General features: G+C 42.9%; 1 protein-coding gene across 1 annotated transcript in view; it reads right to left on the minus strand.

The window, feature by feature from the left end:
* LOC147035342 (digestive cysteine proteinase 2-like) overlaps positions 1–21413 on the minus strand; it is a 32666-nt gene extending 11253 nt beyond the window's left edge. Inside the window, exons 1-6 of the mRNA XM_085896934.1 lie at positions 21275–21413; positions 19171–19233; positions 17279–17371; positions 10558–10730; positions 8237–8477; positions 6488–6674 (exon numbers count right to left, since the gene is read on the minus strand). Coding sequence (XP_085753060.1) covers positions 6488–6674; positions 8237–8477; positions 10558–10730; positions 17279–17371; positions 19171–19233; positions 21275–21305 — 788 coding nt within the window. The 5' untranslated portion in view covers positions 21306–21413. The remainder of the gene's footprint in view (positions 1–6487; positions 6675–8236; positions 8478–10557; positions 10731–17278; positions 17372–19170; positions 19234–21274) is intronic.
* Between the last annotated feature and the right edge of the window lie 1169 nt (positions 21414–22582).

Raw genomic sequence — 22582 nt, forward strand, 5'->3', positions numbered from 1 at the left:
AACTGAACAGCTTCCTTCAGATACTGATGTGATTTAAAAAACAACAAAGAAAATTGATTGCTTTGTTCATATATATATATATATATATATATATATATATATATATATATATATATATATATATATATATATATATATATATATATATATATATATATATATATATATATATATATATATATATTGAAAGAACTCAGCTCAACCTGTTCAAAGTAGTGTACAGATCTGATAATGGACACTCAAATTGTAATAAAATTGTCATCATGATGTGAACACAATGAGCAAATTTAAACACGACGACAACTATTCGCATATGCTCAAACACAAACGATCCAGTGTACATGTACGGGCACCACGGGCTCTATTTGACCGTGCAACAAAACCCATGGGTTTGCCTGTTTTTGATGTTCTCGTCCGAACCGATGGCTCCTGATGTTTGGAACTCAGGTTAAAATCTACTATAGTATACAATTTCAAGTTATGTTCATGCAGAAGTGCAGCTGTCTCATTGCCGTGCACGCGAGTTGTGTGCAGGTTCCTCCATATGCATGGAATTAATATTTGTTTTGAAGGTTTTATTTATTTATTTTTATTTAAGTTTTTTTGTCACATCAGTTAACATGTGAACATGTCTGTCCAAAAATATAAATCAAAGAAATTATGCCCAAGTTGAAAACAATAAACACGACAACCTGGTAAACAAGTCTACTTTGATGTAACTGCCGAAATGCTTTGTTTTTAACACTTTTTCTTTGGGAGGGGCGGGGGGTATACAGAGTCAAGGCTCATGGAAGAACGCAGAATGGATCAGGGCACAACAGAACAAAAGGAACAGCAGAAGGAGAAGGGGGAAATGCCAACAGTAAGACCGAGGGAGAAAGTAGATGGAGACCGATAACAATGAATGTGGGCAAGGATGAAGGCTTGGGGAGAATGCAGGGCTTGGACAAGATGGATACAGAAGGAAACAGCAGGAAATTCTCAGGAAGGAAAAACAGGAAATTTGGGAGAGGGGGGGGGAGAATAGTTTAATGGGGGTAGAAGAAACCATGTTTTTTGATCAAGGAAGTTTTGAGACGGTGGTGAACAGCTGGCTTGAAAGACCTAGCGGAAAGAATGTGAAAGTTGGTTCCACGTGTGGGAAGAATAAAAAGTAAATAAAAACAAATAAATGAATCAAATAACTAAAAATAAAAAGAGGGGGAGTGTAGGTGAGCAGGGATCATGGATTTTGGGAGTTTCACTACAATGTTGTTGATGGATCGTATGCACCCTGCAGACACCTGGAGGGGACAAAACATGGAGAGGGCAGAGTGCAAGACCAGCGGTTAAATGTGGAATTCATATTTACAATAATAGACGTCGACTTCTGTATCTACCAGTGGGTGCTTTGAAATGTTGGGAGCACAGTCGTTTGAAAAACTATGGGTTACAACCTGCGTAAAAGTGTTATTCCCAGAGAGATGTTCTCCTCCCAGGGATGGATTGACAGCATTTTGGGACCCTGAGAAAAAAATTTTGAATGACAGTGTGAAATAAAAGTTTTCTAAAACAAACATTTGTGCATAAATATGTAGAATAATAACGAGATGGTGAATGTAAAACAAATTTGATACAGAACAAATCTGAAACAGGTTTTTTATTTTGCCAAAACGAAGTTTTTGCAAGATATTGTTGCGGATTCGCGCCCGCCGGCGTGCGAACGGCCACGTAACTCGAATCGCGGCACGTCGCCCACCGGACGGACAATCCCGTCGTGACCCTCTCGGACTAACGCCGGGAACTAGTCACGGGTGGGCCTTTCGGCCTCACCACGATCGTGCCAATCGGCCCCCCGCGTGGGATAGGGTTGCTCGCCAAATTCGACCTACCTAAGTACCCACACGGAGGGTAGACCGGGCGACCGCACCTCGCCGCAGGTCGACTTCGGACACGGGCCACTTTAAGCGACCCGTTCCGTACTATCGGGATAACCGAGCGGTGTTATCGTCAACCTCGACGGTTCGATTAATTATCGGGAGTTTTAGCCCACGACCAACCCTTTACGTGAAGTAAGATGGAGATTCAATTAAAGAAAAGACGAAGCGAAACGGGAAAAACAGTTCAACATAAAGCACATTTATTTCGCGATGGCACACGGATAGCACACATATACAATTGTACACCAAAAGCAAATGTAAAAGAAGAAAAAACACACAATAATGCACAAAAAGCAAATGTAAAAGTGAAACACAATGCAGATCTACCACCGACTACCGAGCACACGGCAACACTTATACAGTTTTACTTCACAGACGGCGCCGACAACACATATACTCAAAGCAAAAGAAAAAGGGACCACCCTCCACTATGAGGGGGCAGACGGGCCTGGGGCCGAGACCGCGTCGAGCCTACCCGTCTGGTGATGAGCCGTAAAATGGCGGTGGCGCCCCGACTCCGCGGGCCTCGCCGACAGTGTCTGGAATGGGGTGGGAACGGGGCCCCCTTCTCGCACTATCTCAGCGCGGGGGGAAACAGGAGGGGGTTGTTGATGCTCGGGGGGATGAGGATATCTCGCTGGCTCGGGTCCCGCGACGAGCGTCTCCACCGCGACCTCGGTCGCGTTACCGGCCTCTCCTCTCCGCAGCTCCCCGACTCTGACACGAGCGCCCTCTCGACTGCCTTCGCCGCCGCCACCTCCTCTCCAACTCTCCCACTCTCCACAGCTCCGTCCAACTGCTTTCTCCGACTCTTCTCTTCTCAACTCTCCTTGACTGACTCTTTCCAACTCCACTACTCCTTGACTGACTCAAATTGACTCAACTTCTCGGCGAGCGAACGCGGCCCTTTATAGCCCCCGGGGCTTCGCTCCTTCCCCTTCGACCCTTCACCTCTGGCTGGCTCCCCATTGGACAGAGGAAAAGTGGGCATGAATGCTTTTTGATCCACGAATCTGCATATAGCGATTATACTCCGACGCACCTGGAGGCGGGGCGAAATCGCCCCACGCTCACCGATAGGACGGAACAGAAGTGGGCGTGAATCGTTTTTGATCCGATTTCTTCGGAAAGGCTGGTGTTTTTGCACCCGCTGCTCGGTGCGCGCCCTGCACGAGTCCAGGATCGGCGCCCACAAGCGGCGCGGGAATGGCGGTGATGCGATGGTTGCGAGAGCGAGATGTGACGGCAAGGGTCGTGGCTGTTGTTGTGAAGCGGCGTTGCTGTTGGTGGTTGTTGTGTGATGGCTGTTGAGACGTGGTTGGTGGTGGTAGTAATGGCGGCTGGTCCAAAATAAAGATAGTAAAAGAAAAACGGCTATCTAAAGGGGTCGCAGCCCGACTGAATGACATTTATTCCCTCTAAACAACGGGTTTGGGCCTAACTACACATATACTTACAGAGATATCTCACCTACGGGACCTGAATGGTGGTTTGCGAATTTCGTCAACCACAACAATATGTTAGTCAGCTTGTATGTTTGTTTTTTTTTGTTTTGTTTGTAATCACGTATAAATCACTCTGCAGAGCACAGTTATCATTGGAAATTTTTGTAACTTCGCATATCAGAGTCCTATAGAGGTCCCTTTCAGTGCACAACATTTTGAAGGTCAAAGTCAAATGTCAAGGTCACTGTCACAAATCAGGGGAGTCGACAAAACCCTTATTTTTTGAGTAATTTTGATCGGATCGTCTTCAAACTTCATGGGAATATAGTTCATGGTCTGGCGCTCAGCTGATTAATTGTTGGTGGCGATCGGCCTTGACCTTCATGGTTAGCGCTGGAGGTCGAAAGTTTTTGACCCCAAGGTCAAATTTTGAAATCTTCGATACTATATCGAGTAATACCTCATAAGAAAGCGCTTGATAAGTGCTTTCTGTCAAAGATCACAGATAAGTGTCAAAAGTTTGACGCTCTGACGTCATGATGAAAAAACGGATTTTTCATGAAAATTTTATTTCCTCAGTTCTCATCAAAATCTCTTGATATTTAATGTACAACGGTCCTGGAGAGATACCATTAACCGTACGAAAATACAAAGGTCAAGGTCAAAGGTCAAGGTCACAAAAAGGTCAAGCATCAAGGTCGACGAAACCCTTATTTTTTGAGTAACTTTAATCGAATAAATAAGTCACTCATGTTCACATTTTGGCAAGATACTGGTCACCCTGGGGGTGACATTGGTTTTTCATTTTGTTTGTTCATTTGTTTTTGCCTCCACGTAGCGGTTGCCTATAAACTGCCCAAATAAAGGTATGCGTCAGAAGAACGCGTTACGTGCTTGGAACAAGATCGCCTGTCGGGAGGGTACTCTATCTGCGAGTACACTGTAATTAATGAACCAGAAACTGGTGCACGAAATGTTGCAGAGTCAAGAACTTATATTACAGTCCAAAGCATCACAGAATGTTAAATATATAATACGTGGCAAACGGCCTGAAACAGAATTTAATGAAATGTGCACCACAGACAACATTATATCTCCATGTCATTTAGCTGAAGATTTTGCCAATAAAAACAAATGGTCACTTTAGCCGAAACTACTATAACCGATTGAGGTGTGTGTGCGTGCGCACGCGCGCATGTTTAATATGAACGGTGCTCAGATGATGATCCATGCGGTCTGGAAAGTGAGTGTGTGTGTGTGCGTGTGTGTGTGTGTGTGTGTGTGTGTGTGTGTGGCATGTTTTTTTAATGGAGTTCGACGGGAGCATTCTGATGTGGAGTGTGATGCACCAAAATGATAGTCATGATCTCACGAGTCGACTCGGTTCATTAACTACAAAGAACCTGGAAGAATTCCAACGTTTTAAACACACACCATGTTAAGGTGTATCGAGCAGCTTCATAGGTCCTTCCACAGCATGGATTTCTAATTACAAAATAAATTGAAGGGCACTCGGTAGAGCGCACATACCTCCGCCACGTAATGCCTGATCCACGGGAACATATCGGGCCCAATACATTTTTGAAATATCATGCTATACAGTACTATATCGTTTTTGGTCCTATCTCTCAATGGTGAAGAACCACATCAGAAATTAAATAATTCTCGTATCCAGATCCGGATCTTCACCAAAATCGAATCCATTCGTCCTTGTCGCACACCCAACAGGTCCACCCAATTTTGTCCGAATCCGTTCACAACTTGACATATCGTGCTATATATAGTTTTTGGCACTCTCTCTCAAAAAAAATCTCAGAGTCTGATCCAGATCTTCACCAAAACCTAATCAGTTCGACCTTGTCACACACCGAACCTGTCCACAACTTTTTGAGATATCCTGCACACAAACAAACAAAAACGAACAGCCAAACAGAAAGGGGTGCAAACATAACCTCGTTCACCTTCGGTTGTTGGAGGTAATAACGAAAACAATGCCAACATTGTAACAAACCATATATTAATTAATACAAATAATAATGAATGTATCATCAACCCCAGCCCACTTCACTCAGCTCCGCTCACCCTGGTCCAAGCACATCCGGACGTGGTGATGGTGAAAGGAAAGTTAATGCTCAGGCAGTACAGCAGGCAGGTATGCTACAAGGCCGTGAAAAGCAATGAAAATTTGGTCCAACAGACGAACGGGCTCACTCGCGATATATTAAAATAAAGGACATCGCAGGACATTCGGACCGACCGTGTCAATTCGCACCCTCATCGATGTTAAGCAACAAGGAATGTTTTTGAACTCATTGAGCTGTGGTATTTCTCTATAAGATTAACAAAACGTACGAGTGAAGATGGTCAATATTTCTTTGGGTACAAACCCCGTTTTTGTAGCGTATATTTATGGTTCATGAAAATTTTCTATAAAGTATGAAAATGGAGCTTTCGTCATGGTAAATGGTGTTTAAGGCAGGTAAAAATGTTTAGTTTAACAGCGATAAATAAACTTTACAGCATTTTTATTTTTTCCAGAATCGATCAAAATCGACTTTCAACCCTCAACGACGAATATATTATACCATGTTGAAATAGACATTCTAAAAAAAAAAAAAAATCGCCATCCTCTCCTATTTCTGAAAATGTAAACCTGATTATTTATTTATTTTTTGGAGCACAGACCCCCTTTGACGGTCCAGGCTAAATTTTCCCCACGGGTGCTTGTGCTCCAGAGTACCCATGGAATTGGCGTCCTTGTTTACAATCGAACACAGTCAGTGTGCATTGCCGATACGGTTGGAGATTCCACAAATGGAAGAAAACAAAAGATCTGCATTTTAAATTCCCAAGTTAAAAAAGTTTGAAACTACACCAAATTAGATTCCTCGCATGCAGACTTGAGGGAACACCGGATGGGTGTTAGGGAATACTTCCCTTTTGGATGTGTTGAGGGGATTACTGGCCATTCGCTCAATGAGTAGAATGTCCAACTCGATACTCATTAAAAAGGGAGAGATCCATGCACATGGAATCCTTTGTCATGAATCCCATGCGACGCAAATATGAGGCGAGTCAAAAGCAAACAAACACCTCACCATGTTCTGTCACCGATTTCCATACCTGACATTGTGTACAAAGGCATCGCGGCGATCTTCATTCTCATGTCCCATGTAGGTGCGCCCGTGCTGACGTTTGAAGTGATTGAACAGGCCGTGCATATGCGCCGGTTTGTGCATCAACTCAGCAATAGGATTGAGCAAAAGGTGATGTTCCACACCGGGTCCCGGGAAACCAACACATTTCATTCCTGATAGGCGCCACGGGGGATAGAGAAGTGAAGTGCAACCAAGTGCAGTGATGAGCACAAAATAAATAAATAATAATCAAAAACTGTACCAATCTTACCTCAACGTCCTCCAAACTAATGATATCCTCTTACTTTTTGCAGGTGTGCAAAATGGAGTTTGTGTGTCATCAGCAGATTTAGATTGTCAACAAAGCTCTTTATTTTTTTTTATCCGAACGAGATAAAAATAGTTGTCAAAATCTACGTGAGAAAGAAATCCTTCAAGAAGACAAATCAAGTTCAGGTTTAGATTTCATCATCTAGGTCATTTGCCAAGGAAGGTCACAATCCATAGATGATCTCAAAATAATAACTGATGAAATCCCTTCAAATCACTGCAGCTGAATGGTGTCAGAATAACAAACAATTTATTTCCGGCGAGTGTTCAAATAATGAGATTTAAGATATCCATCTGAAACTTTCCACGGTGATCATGCATCTTGTGAAGCAAATGTGTCTAGCAAAGTACGTGTCATTTTAAATAATAATAAATAAATAAATTAAAAAAAAAACGAGTGAAGTCGATGGCATGCCATCGCAAATCCCCACGCTTCCCGTCTAAAGGATAGTTAAAAGATGGCAAAATATTCCACAAGGAATGACCAAATATCAAATTTTGAGTTAACATTTCCCCCCACCCCATTTTGACCGGTGATCCGACATCCTCATCCCTGGAGCATGAACCGGGGTCAAATCCCCAAAAAGTGTGTTCCATATTTCATGCGTCCCCCCAATGTGAATTGCACACAAAAACTTTCATTGAAAAAAAAAAAAGTTTTGAAATTTGCCCGTAATTGCATTTTTCATTATTTGGCTTTTTGACCCCTCCCGAGGGGATGGAGCCAAAATGACACTGTCATGTGGTGATCACAACTAAACTACCAAGTTTGGGGAATTTCTGCCCAATAGCATGAGACAGACAGTTTATTCAATTGTAAGGTTCTGCTTTTTAGCAGCGTCTCACGTAGCGAACGCTGCTCTAAGAGAGCTCGGCATTGTTGTTGTTGTTGTTGTTCTTCTTCTTGTGAAGACAAAACCTTTATATTAGGACTCGGCTCCTTTATATACATGATCCAGATCTCCTTAAATACTAAGCACTTGTACACATCCTCGCATTAAGGGTGCCTTTTGAGAGCGTCTATCATGAAATTTAAATATATTTGGACATTTGCTTTAAAGTTTCGAAAAGTTTACGTTACTCTTTAAAGATTATTCCATTTAATATATTGTAATTTCGTAAATACATTATTTATTTCGTAAATACACGATATTTCGTAAATACAGTATGACGGGTCTCGCTATTGGCTTAATCAAGGCACGTGACGAAATATCGAAAGTTGTTGTTTTTTTGTTTTTTTTTTGTTCGTTTAGTCGACAAAACCTTTAGGACGCTGCTCTTGGACACATTTGTCCTTGTTTGTGGTTACCTGTTAACTCCAAATACCCACAATATTGTCTTTTCAACTTGAAGGACGAGATTATACAATCCTCCGATGACACAGCCAAAAGCAGATAAATTTTACCTTTCGGTTTATGAAAGTGGGCAGGGTCCACGTCTTTCCGGAAGTTATCGTAGTCGATGTAATATTTGTCAAAGTGAGAGTCAAGCAAGGTGTCAACTCCGATCATCTCGTATCGCAACGGTTCGACACCATCACCATCGTCGGTAACCCACAGCGAAAATGTCTGCTTCCTGCCGCCGCCGTATGTCACATTCCGCCAGAGCTCACACTTCCTGCCTTTTAGGTGATCCATGCCTACAAACTGAGACAATAGAGTATCGCAATCGATATTTGTCATTGGTACAATGAGCATCCACAATCATCCTCTTCGCAAATAAATTTCAAATGTTAATCAATATTAAAAGATGTGGCAAATTTCTTCAAAAACGAACAAACAAATATACATTCGTACTTCAAAACTATGAACGTCTCAGAAAACCAGTAAACAATGCCTCAATCTTTGTTGGACACACTCACTCAATATTCATTTGACTCGATAGCAAAGAGTAAGAAATGTTTGTTTTTTTTTTTAAAGAAGGAAAGACCCCTTTCGCCTCTCCCTCCCCAAATCAAACTGCCGTGAAAGCAGCAACACTCCAGGGGTATAAACAGAAAATTCTTTGAATTTACCAGTTGGTGATGAAAAAAAATATTAGAAAACAAGTCTGAAGACCACGATGGTTCACGAGCGGTATTTGACAATGAAGATTGTTTCAGAAGTCAAGGATGAGACAATGTGATAATTTTTGACCAAGTTATAAAAATGATCAACATGATGTGGTACGAGTGACGGGTTATGAGCTGCAAAATGTCGAAAACCCGGTTTCGTTCAACAACTTAAAAAATTTGACCTTTGCATAACCTTTAAAGGTCACAAAACAATGTTGTGGACATTAAAATAAGGAAACAGGATACGTGCTATAGCTTATTGGAGTTAGTTCGTCGAAGAAGGTCGAAAACCCGGTTCAATTCCCACAACTTTGTGAACTTTAAAGGTCAAAGGTCAAGGATTATGACCTTTGGTGCAAAACTTCCTCTGGAACATTCCAGGAACAATATAACGTCATATATGCAATATGGCATTTCGCACTCCTCGGATTATCCATACTTTGATGAAATCAGCGTGAAAACAAACTTGAAGGGGGTGCCACGGGCAAGGTGTTCGAGATAGAGAAAAATGGTTTCAAGACTTTAGGTGGGGAATGACCTCAAGTTTATGCATAAAAAATAGTCATCCCAGCTCTCAAAGTTTGGGCGGTCGTATGATTTTTATGTCAAAATTCGAAATTTTCTAAGTTCATGACATTGACCTTGTGACCTTGACACGAAAATGAAAAAAAAAAAATTGAGCGCAGTGGGGCTATGCAGATGCCATTGGGCTTACCAAATACCGAAAACCCCTGCCAGATTCGACAAACCCCTCGGAGAAGAAGGATTATGTCAAAATCGCAATTTTCTAAGTTCGTGACCTTGTGACCTTCACACAAAAATGAAAAATAGAGCTCCGTGGGGCTATGCAGATGCCATAGGGCTAACCAAATACCGAAACCCCTGCCAGATTCGACAAACCCCCTAGGAGAAGATGCAAATTGAAATCGGCTACCCCCTAAAAACACATGTTTTTTTGGGCGTGGCTCCGCCCATAATGGGCGGACCATGCCCATTTTCAGGAAAACAACTAGATCATGATATAAACCTCCCACCAAAATTTTATCAGGATCGGATCAAAACCCACAGAGCTATGCTCGAGACAGACAGACAGAGACACAACAATAACGAATATAGTGGTCACTTATTTTTTGTGAAAATATTTTTTCATGAACCAACAATTGTGACCTTCAAACAACGACATGATGGATATGAAACATCAAGCTGGGATGTGGACGTAGCAAGGGGGGCTGTCGATCCCACTGTGCATCTGGTCCAAGACGTTTGTATTTTCACACGTTTCAAACTACTGCATAGATTGAACTTCGGTACACTCATGCAAATCGATGGTTAAAAAGTGGGAAACAAAGAAGGACTTCTACCATTGTTACACACGTCATACGCAGATGGCAAGGGAGCGAGACGTAATATGTGAAAAAGATAACTTGTATCACTCTCTTGAATGTAACCGAGTAATGGAGTCAAAGCAATCGTGGCATTTCAATGGACATCACAAATCAGCGGTTCCAATCTCCTCTCTGTGCACGGAGGATTAAAACAGGAATGTGAGATTTGACCAGGGTCTTGGTGCAGAAGGGGAATAATGTATTCTTCCAGTGGACTGTACACACAATTGTGCCCAGAAATAATCCCAGGTACCATGGCTTGCGATTTTCACGAATCGGATCAGATACCTTAAAGCTTGAGGTGTCCGGAAAGATCGGCTGTGAATAAATTGGAGTCGTCTTTGTACCATTGACTTGAAAGCATTTAATGACGTTAAACTCCGTCTCTGTCGTTTCAGGGCTGATCTTGTAGCCAATCCCATACTGGAGCTCAAATGCATGCTGAAACGTCTTCACTTGGCCTGAAAAACAAACAAGAAAAGGTTAAATAGGCAGGTCACATGACTATCCCTTGTTGCACCATTTATTTTTTTTGTATACCTCGACAGGACAAGACTAGTTTTGTGTGGTGACGATGCATTCTAGATATACTCGGTTTATTTAAAAAAAAAAAAAAAATATATATATATATATATATATATATATATATATATATATATAGATACATATATATTAAAAACACAAAGACATCCAATACCACTACCACCAGGTGGCCATTGTGGCATACGTTAGCACATTATGTGTGGACAGTCAGATACAATAAAAAACAATAAGACGATGTCGTGCAGAGCACGATACTTGCAAAATCCATGAAACAAATTTGGTCTCAAAAATAATTGGTGGTTGAATTCAATGACCAAACATGCAACTCCTCTTCAAATTTCAAGTGTATCGGATGAAAATTGACAATTTTAGAAACTTGTCCGATGTTGACCTCAAAAATAATTGGTGGTTGAATTCAGTGACCCGATCTGCAAATCCTCTTCAAATTTCAAGTCAATGGGATGAAAATGGAGGATTTTAGAAATCCAAGTTATTGACTTTGGGCCTATGTTGACCTTTTGGTTGAGGTTGACCTCAAAAATAATTGTCGAGTTGAATTAAGTGACCTGAAATATAAATACCGTATTTTCACGACTATAAGGCGCATATAAACGTCTTAGATTTTTGTCAAAATGTGCGACGCGCCCTATAGTGCAGTGCGCCCTTTGTGTGTATAAAAGAACAGGTATGTGCGGTATGCAGAACATTGCTGTTTTAACAACCCCGAAAATGGCAAAGAGACACGCTTATGAAGCTCAGTTTAAACTGAAGGCGATCAGCTATGCGGAGGAACATGGGAATCGAGCCGCGGCGAGGAATTTCCAGATCAACGAGTCGATGGTTCGAAAGTGGAGGAAGTTGGAAAACGAGCTGCGACAGGTGAAGAAGACGCAGCTGAGTTTCCGTGGAAACAAGGCGAGGTGGCCAGAGTTGGAGGAAAGACTTGAGCAGTGGATCGTTGAGCAAAGAGCAAGTGGGAGGAGCGTTTCGACGGTCACGATCCGACTGAAGGCAGTATCGATAGCGGAGGAAATGAAAATCGAACATTTCCACGGAGGTCCGTCTTGGTGCTTTCGCTTCATGAAACGGTGCCATTTTTCCATCCGGACCAGGACTACGATAGCGCAGCAACGTCCGGCGGATTATCAAGAAATGATGGAAAACTTCCGCTCCTACTGCAGCAAGCACATCTGCGACAAACGGATCCAGCCGAGCCATCGGCGTGAACCGGCCGTTCAAAGTGAGGCTGCGAGCGGCGTGGGAGCGGTGGATGACCGAAGGAGAGCACAGCTTCACAAAGGGTGGAAGGCAGTGCCGGGCGAGTTACGCCACAGTTTGCCACTGGATTGTTGATGCCTGGGCTAACGTGTCTGCTGGCACTGTTGTCCGAGCTTTCGCTAAAGCCGGCATCATTTCGGAGGAGCCGCACGGTGCAGAAAGTGACTCTGACGGCGAGGAAGGTGGACCTGCTAGGTTGGGTTTAGCGCAGTTCGATTCCGAAACAGAGGATGAGGATTTCGATGGATTTGATTAAAGACTATTACCGGTATTTGATTGTTTTAGTATTTTTGTAACTAATACTTTAATAAAGCACAACCAAACTCAATTTTGCTCCCGATCTATTTTTAAATACGCACACTTGTGTGCTTGTGTGAGTGTGTTGTTGTACGGCGGACGTACGTAGTAGAGGATATTCATATAAAACCTGCCCTACTGGCACCCTGCCCTACTCACCAAACTCTCTGCCCATGGTATTCAAGGCCATCTCCACTCATGGCTCGCAGACTTCCTCTCCTGTCGCAGTCAACGTGTGGCCCTAAATGGAGTTCTTTCATCCCCTCTTCCTGTGCAGGCTGGAGTTCCTCAAGGTAGCGTTCTGGGCCCTGTTCTTTTTCTGGTTTTCATCAATGATCTCTCGGACTCTCTGGAAAATCCTCTATTTCTCTTTGCCGATGACTCAACCCTCTGCCGTACCATCTGTCATCCCTCAGACCGGCAAGCAGCAGCTTCTTCACTCACTGCAGATCTGGATAAAATCACAAACTGGTCCAACACGTGGAACATGTCTTTCAATCCAGACAAATCTCACACTCTCACAATGTCTCTTCGAAAGGACCGTTTACAAAACCCCCCCATCCACTTTCTCAACAATCCTCTGGAAGAAGTCTTTTCTTTCAAGCTTCTGGGTCTCACTATCTGCCATGACCTTTCCTGGGAAAGTCACATTTCCAACCTTGCCTCAAAAGCCAGTCGCCGACTGGGAATCCTCCGTCGTGCAAAGTCCTTCCTCGGCCCTCTTGAGCTCCTGACCACTTACAAAGCTTTTGTCCGTAGCCTGATGGAGTACTGCTCTCCCTCTGGGCTGGTGCTCCTGCCTCCCACCTTTCTCGACTTCACGCTGTCGAAACCAGGGCTTTTAAGATCATTGGCATCTCCCGCAATGAAGCTGAGTCTTTGGGCCTCTCACTCAATCACCGCAGGTTGGTCGGTGGTCTTTCTGTCTTCTCTACCGACTCTCCAGCCTTGCCCCCTGCTCTCTCTGCGATTTGTCCCAACCACATTTCCACAGGGCGCTCAAGGTCCGCCAACAACCCCTTCTGGTAAAACTACCAAAATCACGAATCACTGCTCATCTTCACTCTTTCATTCCTCTTTTTTCCCGCCTTTGGAATAAACTTCCTCACTCTATTCTTTCCCATTCTTCCCTTCAGGCTTTCAAAACAGCTGTTCACCACCACCTCTTATCTTCCCCCATCCAAATCCTCGATCTTTTCTACCCCCGATAATCCACCCAAGCCCACTTCCTTCAATTCTCCTGCTTTCCTTCCTGAAAGTCCCTTTAATGTCCATCTTCCCCTCGCCATGTTCCCCGTCCCATCCCCATCCCACTCCCTTCCACAGTTCACCTAATGTGTCTGTTCCCCACTGTTTTGTCCCTTCCACTCCCGCCCCTCTTGTCTCATGCCTCCTTGCTGTGAGTTGTGTGTTAGCTCTCATACGAGCCTCGACCAAGGTATACAAAAAAAAAAAAAAAAAAAAAAAAAAAAAAAAAAAAAAACCCGCGCCCTATCGTGAGGAGCGCCTTATGTGTGTGTCAAATACAGGAACGGCACACACAACTGAGACTGCGCCTTTTGGCACGGTGCGCCTTTTGGTCGTGAAAATACGGTACTCTTCAAATTTCAAGTCAATGGGATGAAAATTGAGGATTTTAGCAATACCAACTTCGTTGTTGACCTTGGGCCTGTGTTGTCCTCTCGACCCAGCATTATGTGGTGGAGGTATGCGCTCTACTGAGTGCCCTTATAGTTTCTACTACTTTCACTTATTTCCTTATTCATGCAATACAGGTGGACAAATTCCTCTGCAAGCCTTGGACATTGTAGAAAAGAAACTGTGCGAAGAGTTCAAAATGTCCTTCTGCGTCATTGTTTTTAGGAGGAATGTGAGGAGGTTGAAGGGGGAGGGAGCAATGGTCAGCTGGTGTCATGATGTCAATCAATTCAACGACATGACCATGCAATAAGCTCAAGCCAAGAAAGCACAACCAAAAAATATAAAAATGAAATGAGTAAAAAGTAGTGGAAACAAGAAGGGCACTCAGTGGAGCTCACACCTCCACCGAGTCATGCCCGATCCGTGAGAACATATCGGGCCCAATACATTTTGTAAATATCATGCGATATATCGTTTTTGGCCCAAATCGCTCAATGGTGAAGAATCACTTTGAAAATTAAAGAATTCTCATATCCAGATCTGGATCGGGATCTTCACCAAAATGGAATCAATTTTTCAAGGTCACACACCCAACCTGCCCATCAAGTTTCATCTGAATTAGTCCAGAATTTTTTTTAAAGATATCATGCTCTTCATTAGTTTAGCCCCATCTCTCATTGGTGAGGATTCACTTAAAAAGTTTTTTTTTTATCAGATCTGGATACGGATTTGAATCTTCATCAAAATTGAATCAATTCTGCCTTGTCACACACCCAACCTGTCCACCAAGTTTTGTTTGAATCCGTCCACAACGTTTTGAGATATTGTGTGATATATCGTTTTTGGCCCTATCTCTCAATGGTGAAGAAGCATTAAAAAAAAATTTTAGTAGTCGGATCCGGATCTTCACCAACACAATCAGTTCATCCTCATCACAGACCGAACCTGACCACCAAATTTCATCCAGATCCATCCACAACTTTGAGATATCCTGCACACAGACAGACAAACAGAAAGGGGGTGAAAACACAACCTCCTTCACCATCAGTGGCAAAGGTAACCACACAAAAACGAAGAAACTCCAATTTAAAGAGAGACTTAAAATCCAGCGCTCGATTCACCGACCATTCCCTGCAGTTATTCCCCTTTTACTTCTGCCAATGAAGGTCGAGGGAGTTATGTTTTCACTCCTGTCTGTCTGTTTCGGATATCTCAAAGTTGTTGATGGATCCGGATGAAATTTGGTGGTCAGGTTGGATAGATGATACATCGCACAAGGATGAACTGATTAGATTTTTATCAAGATCCAGATCTGGATCCGACGACTAGAATTTTTAAGCGATGCTTCACCATTGAAAAATAGGGCTAAACTGATATATATAGGGTGTCCCAAAAAAAATATACAACTTTTAAAATTCTTCGTTGGATCCTAAAAAAAAAAAAAGCAGTAATTTTGTCACTAATGCTTCATTTCTTTTTGCAGAGACCCTGAAGTTTATTTTGTTACCAAGCAAGCGCCAGAAAAATGCCAAGACTGACCGTACAACAACGGACAAAAATTGTTGAACTTTGGCACCAGACGAAAAGTGTCATACAGGTGCAACGTCTTTACTCGAGACATTTCGGTATCCACTTGCGCCATGCTCCAAACTTTCGGACAATAAAGTGAACCATCGCATCGTTTACCAATGTGGGAACCATCTGTGCCCTTCACAAGGGTCACAGTGGTCGGAAGAGGACAGGTCGTAGTGAAAAAAAAATGTGGAAATGGTGAGACAGGCGGTCGTTCAGAGTCCAACAAAATCGATTCGATGACTTTCTGCCGAGACAAACATTCATAAGAGCACCGTTCAGAGGATCCTCCGCCAAGACATTCATGGCTTTCTAAACAAGGCGTTTTCTCAACCAACACTTTGAGGGCCGCTTTATCTCCCTCTACGAAGACGTTGAGTGGCCACCGTATTCCCCTGACCTTACTCCTCCAGACTTCTTCGTGTGGGGCTATCTCAAGGACAGGATCTATGGAAACCCTCGGCCTCAGACTCTTGATCAGCTGAAGGAAAACATCCGCCGAGAAATCCAGAACATTCCTCAGGAAACGTTTCCCAAAGTGATGGAGAACATGACAACGCGTTTGCAGGCAGTGATCGGACAACGTGGAGCCTACGTCGAAAAGAAAACGACGATTCTATACCAAAATTTAAATTTTGGTGGCAATTTTGACATTGGTACAATAAACTTCAACCTTTCAGCTTTCTATCCAGCCATATCTTCTTCTTCTTCTTCTTTCGGCTGCTCCCGTTCGGGGTCGCCACAGCGGATCATCCGCATGATCCGCATAGTGATTTGGCACATGTTTTACGCCGGATGCCCTTCCTGACGCAACCCTGGTCGCCTCTTACGACACAGGGATATGGTACACCTATTTTAACCGGGGTATACACCGGCCCAGTACACTGGTACTCATTTCGCCGACCTCGGAAGGATGACAGGCTGAGTCAACCCCCTGGTGTATTAATTCAGTGGCCCAACGGGGCTTGAACTCAGGACCTTTTCGATCCCAAGCCGCTGCCCTAACAACTGCGCCAACACCAGGCTATTCTATCCAGCCATATATCTTTTTTTAAAATATATGTTATGACGATCCTCTTTGCAGATGAAAAGTTGTATTTATTTGGAGACACCTTGTATATATATAAACACAATATGTCAAAAAATTCGAGACAGATTTGGATGAAACTTGGTGGACAGGTTTGGTGTGCGACCACGACGAATTGATTTGACTTTCGTGAACATCTGGATCCGGATCAGACAACTAGAAATTTTTAAGTGATTCTTCACCATTGAGAGATAGGTCTCAAAAACGATATTCAGTATAGCACGATATCTCAAAAATGTATTGGGCTCGATATGTTCTTGTGGATCAGGCATTATGTGGCGGAGGTATGCGCTCCACCGAGTGCCCTTCTGGTTTATTTATTTTTTCACAGTAATCCAATGCTAATGGAAGAGCTTGTACATACATATGCAGGACAAAGACATCAGTCGATATCAATGTGCTTACAAAGACATTAGTATTCAATGGACAAACAGAGAATACATGGGATTTGATCCTGGGATCCTCAAGATCAGCCAGGGTTCCAGGTGTGAACACCACGAGGCCAGGCCTGGTTGACAAGCCAAGCCAAGCCAAGCCAAGCCAAGCGTTGAGACGGCAACACTATTTTTCCTGTAGCAAATCCATACATACCGTTGTAGTAATCAATCCGACTTTCTTTGCCTGTTGCGTTGTACCAGGCCTCAAACGGCTCTTCAATCTCAGAATAAGGAAGGTAGATGATACCTGGTGAGAATACAGGACTGTGAATTATTTTTTGTGGGAAAAGGGAAAGAATGAGGGGGGGGAGGGGTGGGAGGACACAGGTTGAATAGGCTGGATACAAAGTCAAACAGAGCAATAAGTTGAAAGAACGGGAAGGGAAGAGTAGGGATGCAACAACAACAACAACAACAACAACAACAACAACAAAAATGGAAAAGTGGGTGCAGGGAGAATGGAGAAAACACAATAACCTGGAAAGGAAGTGGTGTGCTTGGTGAAGGTTAATGTGGGTAGAAAAGATAATGAGTATGAATGGAGGATGACCTGAGGTGAACAGCCATCTTAAAGTTATCCGTTCCCTGCACCAGCCATCTCCATGCTTTTCGAAGAAAAGAAAAAAAAAATCACCCTGTCTTTCTATCTGTCTGTCTGTCTGTCTGTCTGTCTCCCTCTTCCTAAACAAACAGTCAGCAGAAATTCACCAAAGTTGTAGTTATGTTCACCACATGGTAAGAATTTGCAAGAGCAGCATCATTTTATTCTGTCCCCTGGGATGGGATCAAAAGGTTGACTTCTGAAAAATACTATTATGGGCACATTTAAAAAAAATTTTTTTTATGAAACTTTGCATATGCAATCAACATTGGGGGACACATGAAATATTTAACAATTTTTGGGGATTTGACCCCCGGGTAATGCCTCAGGGAGCGGGGAGGTTAAACTAAACACCGCCCAGAGACGACCGGAGCTTTTTTAGCAGTCGGAACTGTTGTCAAGCTCAATTCTGCTGTTTAAATTTTGAGGATAAGGGTTTGGCGAGCGCATTGCATTTTAGTTTTAAAACGTGAGCGAAAATCAAGTAAATTAAATAAAATTACGAACAGCACCTGGAGAAGTCCAACAGTTCCAACTTGAGTTGAATCTCATGCACATCTTCTAGAGATGCCGGGACAAGTTCGGCAACTTTAATTTCCGGACTTCTCTGGACTTCTCTGGGTGGTGATCGCAACTTTATTTAATTTATTTAATTTCTCGGCAGTAACTTTTTAATTTATTTAATTTCCAGGCGTCACCGAACGGTGTTTAGTGTGACCGAGTAGGGACTTGGGATCACAGGGATCAAAATGGAAAATATATTTTAACTCAAAATTTGATATTGGGTCTTTCCTGGTGGAACTTTTTCCCATCTTTCAAGTTTCCTTCGGTGGGAAGTGTCGAGATTTGCGATAGCGCACCATCGACTTCGCTCTAGTTTTTTTTTTTTGATTAAATGCACTCGTTCCCAAGTATACCAACGTCACATGTTCTTTTTCTTCCCCTTCTTCTTTCGTACGCAGCTCACGAGTCTTTCATATTTCATATTTCAAATGCAGAACGACTTTCGTACGCAACCCTACATCGTGGGATAGCATCATTGGCTGCGGACGTGACTGCCACTGATGCAGTGCCCTCTGTAGGATCGGGCAGGAATTTGTCATTTGTTCGGGGTGCTGGTGATCGCGAGGAGTGGGCGAGCTAAGGACACCGTGGGATCTTTAACATCCACCAAGTATTGGCACCAGAGGGCGACACTAGTTTCACGTCCTTCCGAGGGATGACACAAACATTGATGAATAACCCTGCCTGTGAAACACCGGCTTGACAGTTAATTACTGGGTCGGGATTCGAACCCAGGCTTGACAGCTTAGAGGTGAGTGTGCGTACCTCGGAGCCATATATCAAAAATCAGATTTTTATTTTTAACGTTTTTTTACCAAACCACACAAAAATACAGGTGAAGACAAATGTGAGAATCCAGAAAGGATCAAAATCCTGCATACCTGATACATGGTACAAATCACCAAACTCTGGAGGATCCTTGGCTGGCAACGCAGCGGCGAGACCTACGGCAGAAATAAGTTTTGAGTGTGAACGAAAAAACAACAAAAAAAAAAAATCAAATGTGCATTTCAGGAATTTCGAGCAACTAAGAGTTGTGATGAAAGAAGTTTTAAATCCGTGACATAAATTGTGACAAGCACCATATTTCTGCCGAAAGATCGATTGGGTCCTCTATAAATGATGTCCCCGAATCAGTTCAGTCCAGTTTAAAGTTGTTCGCAGGCAACACTAAATAATGTATATAGAGTGGTGGATACGGATGTAGAAGCACTCCAGAATGATACCGACGAGGCCATGAAGTGGGTCAAGACACTGGCAGCTTCCCTTTTAAATGAAGCAAAATGTAAAGTTATTCGTTGCGGAAGAAGGAATCAGGAGTTTGCATACACCGTGGGCAAGGGGAGTGAAAGCAGAGAAAACAAGTCAGTGAGCGAGGGGGGGAAGGACTTCGGGGCGCTCTTCGATTGAAGCTCATCTTTTAGTTGCAGATGCTGCAAGGAGAGCAAATTGGAGCTGAAAAAAAAAATCACAAGCCAACATTTTTATGCCCGTCCGTCTGTCTGTCTGTTCGTGTGTCCATCCATTACCATGATAACCGAAGAGTGGTTGAAGGGATCCATGTCAAACTCGGTACACGTACGTTTCATGATGTGAACATGAACCGATTAGATTTTGGGGGCAAAGGTCATGTTAGGTAAAAAAAATATGTCACCGAGCTAACTTGTGAAACAGTGGTGGGATTTTGACTAAACTTGGTACAAGTATACAGTACGACGCAAAGATGAACCGATTCGACGGGCGGCATCAAGAGGTCAAGGCTCAGAGCCCGTGATGGGTTTTTGTTCCTGCAACAACGTACAAATGGCTAAAGGGATCAAAGTCACACTTGGTATAAGTACGTATCATGACGAATACATAAACTGATGAGATTATGGGGTCAAGAGGTCAAAGGTCATGTCAGGTCAGGTCCAAAAACGTTTTAAAATTTTTTTTAAGGATTGCCTCAATAAAGCTGCAAAGAGCTAGTTCGACTGTTCCCAGGACTTCGCAATCTCGACTACCGAGACATATTGAAGGGACTTGGTCCAACTACTCTACATTGAGACGGAGGGTGTGTGTAACTCTTTAGTTCGTAGTCACGTGATCGAATCTGGAACTCGAAATAGGTTTAAATCTGCGCTTGAGAAGCGTCGGTCCGGCAATCCCTTGGAGTTTAAGACCCTGTGAAGAGGGGGACACAGAGGCTATACTCTTCAAGTCTCAAAATGGAGCGCGACTGCACGATCCAGGAATCAAATGGAGTCATCAGGAAGAACCTGCATCGCTTTTGGGTTTCAGCTGCCACTCCTCTACCCCTCCCTGTTCGGTTGGGGTTTAAACCCCCATCCCCTACCTCAGGAGTCCTGTCTATATATCCATGTAGTCAGTGTGTATGTATGTATGTATGTATGTATGTATGTATGTATGTATATACTAGATACACATGTACATCGATATATACATATATCCATGTAGTCAGTGTATATACACATATACATATACATATACATATACTAGATACACATGTACATCGATATATACATATATCCATGTAGTCAGTGTATATATACATATACATATACATATACATATACATATACATATACATATACAGATACATATACTAGATACACATGTACATCGATTTATACATATATCCATGTAGTCAGTGTATATACACATATACATATACATATACATATACTAGATACACATGTACATCGATATATACATATATCCATGTAGTCAGTGTATATATATATATATATATATATATATATATATATATATATATATATATATATATATATATATACATACATATACATATACATATACATATACATATACATATACATATACATATACAGATACATATACTAGATACACATGTACATCGATTTATACATATATCCATGTAGTCAGTGTATTTATACATATACATGTATCCCCAATGGTCAGACGTTGCCATTTAGTCCCGTTCGTTTCGCCGGGTGAGCTTACCGAGACAACAAGCGATCCAAAGGAGAGTCATGGCGTGCGTGCGCTGCGGCTCGGCGAATACGTCACGTGATGTGGCCTGGCCAATCGGCGACGTTAAAAATCATTGCTCAGCTGATCGGTGCAGGTGCTGACTTACGAGCTCATCCCGTGACTTGTTTTTACTGTGTTTCACTTCCCTATAATAATGTGGTTGTTGTTTTATATCCCTTTCCGTCTTTGTGGGTGTAGAGTGACGTCCCTGTTGTGTTTTCAGTCTTTGACTGCATCTGCGTCTCTGTCGAGCCTCAAGTGGACGTGTTTTTTAAAGGGTCACGGGGTCTGAGCCAAGAGGGAGTTAAGAAAGAAATACAAAAAAAAGAGAAGGGAGTGCGGAGGATTTTTAAAAGGAAAGTAGTTCGGAAGTCGTTTTTTTTTTTTGTGTCGGCGTTTGGTTTATACTTATTATAACAAGGAAATCCAGCACACGTGGACTGTGGAGGCCATTCGGCCCATCGTGCCTGCGCGAACACCACACCGACCCATCGGCACAAGATCCAAGGAAGAAAATGAATAAAAAAGTTTTTCATTAAAGGTTCCCTGACATGCAAAACTTTCTGGTTATTCATATATTAACTTGACCTGCCGAGTGAAGAAATCACCCATGTTTTTTTTTAATCAAAAATGGGATAATTAGAGCAATATTTCGATCATTTCTGGTGCGTTTCACAACTTGCTGTGCCCCGCCCCTAAAAAAAATGGACTTCAGCGAATGGCAGCGTGACGTCACATACAGAAACTCGCACAGAATGGATTGACTCGAGATCTCGAGACTCCAGACCAGCGCCGTATATAAAGAGAGAGTCTGGCCAACGATTGTCTCCATCATGCTGTGCTCTGATTGGTTAATACCCGGTCACGTGCGTTGCTGGCGCCATGTTGCAGCCCAACTCAACGCGAGTGAATCTTGGAGCGAAATTAGAATAGTTTTCGCCTTTTTTCTCGTCAGATTTTGAATTTTTTGATGACACAATGGTGTTCTGTGTGGCAGTGGGGTGTTCTGTGCGTCCCGGGCAAGGCGTGAAAATGCACCGCTTCCCCAGGGACCCAGAAAGACGTCGCCGTTGGGTCGTAAATGTGAAAAGGGAGAACTGGACTCCACACGACAATGCCGACCTGTGTGCGGTAAGTAGCGGCGGTTTGCAGTTCCCATCCGACGTCGGATCGGAGTATCTTGGTTAAAGTCAGATTGAATGAATGCCTGTCGGATCGGATCAAATCGGAGCGCTGAAACAGCTCGGAATCCGAAATAATGAGATGTAATCCGATGCC

Source organism: Eptatretus burgeri, chromosome 1 (assembly GCF_056783735.1).
Source record: "Eptatretus burgeri isolate ZD-2024b chromosome 1, Ebu_testis_v1, whole genome shotgun sequence".
Taxonomy (NCBI): Eukaryota; Metazoa; Chordata; class Myxini; order Myxiniformes; family Myxinidae; genus Eptatretus; species Eptatretus burgeri.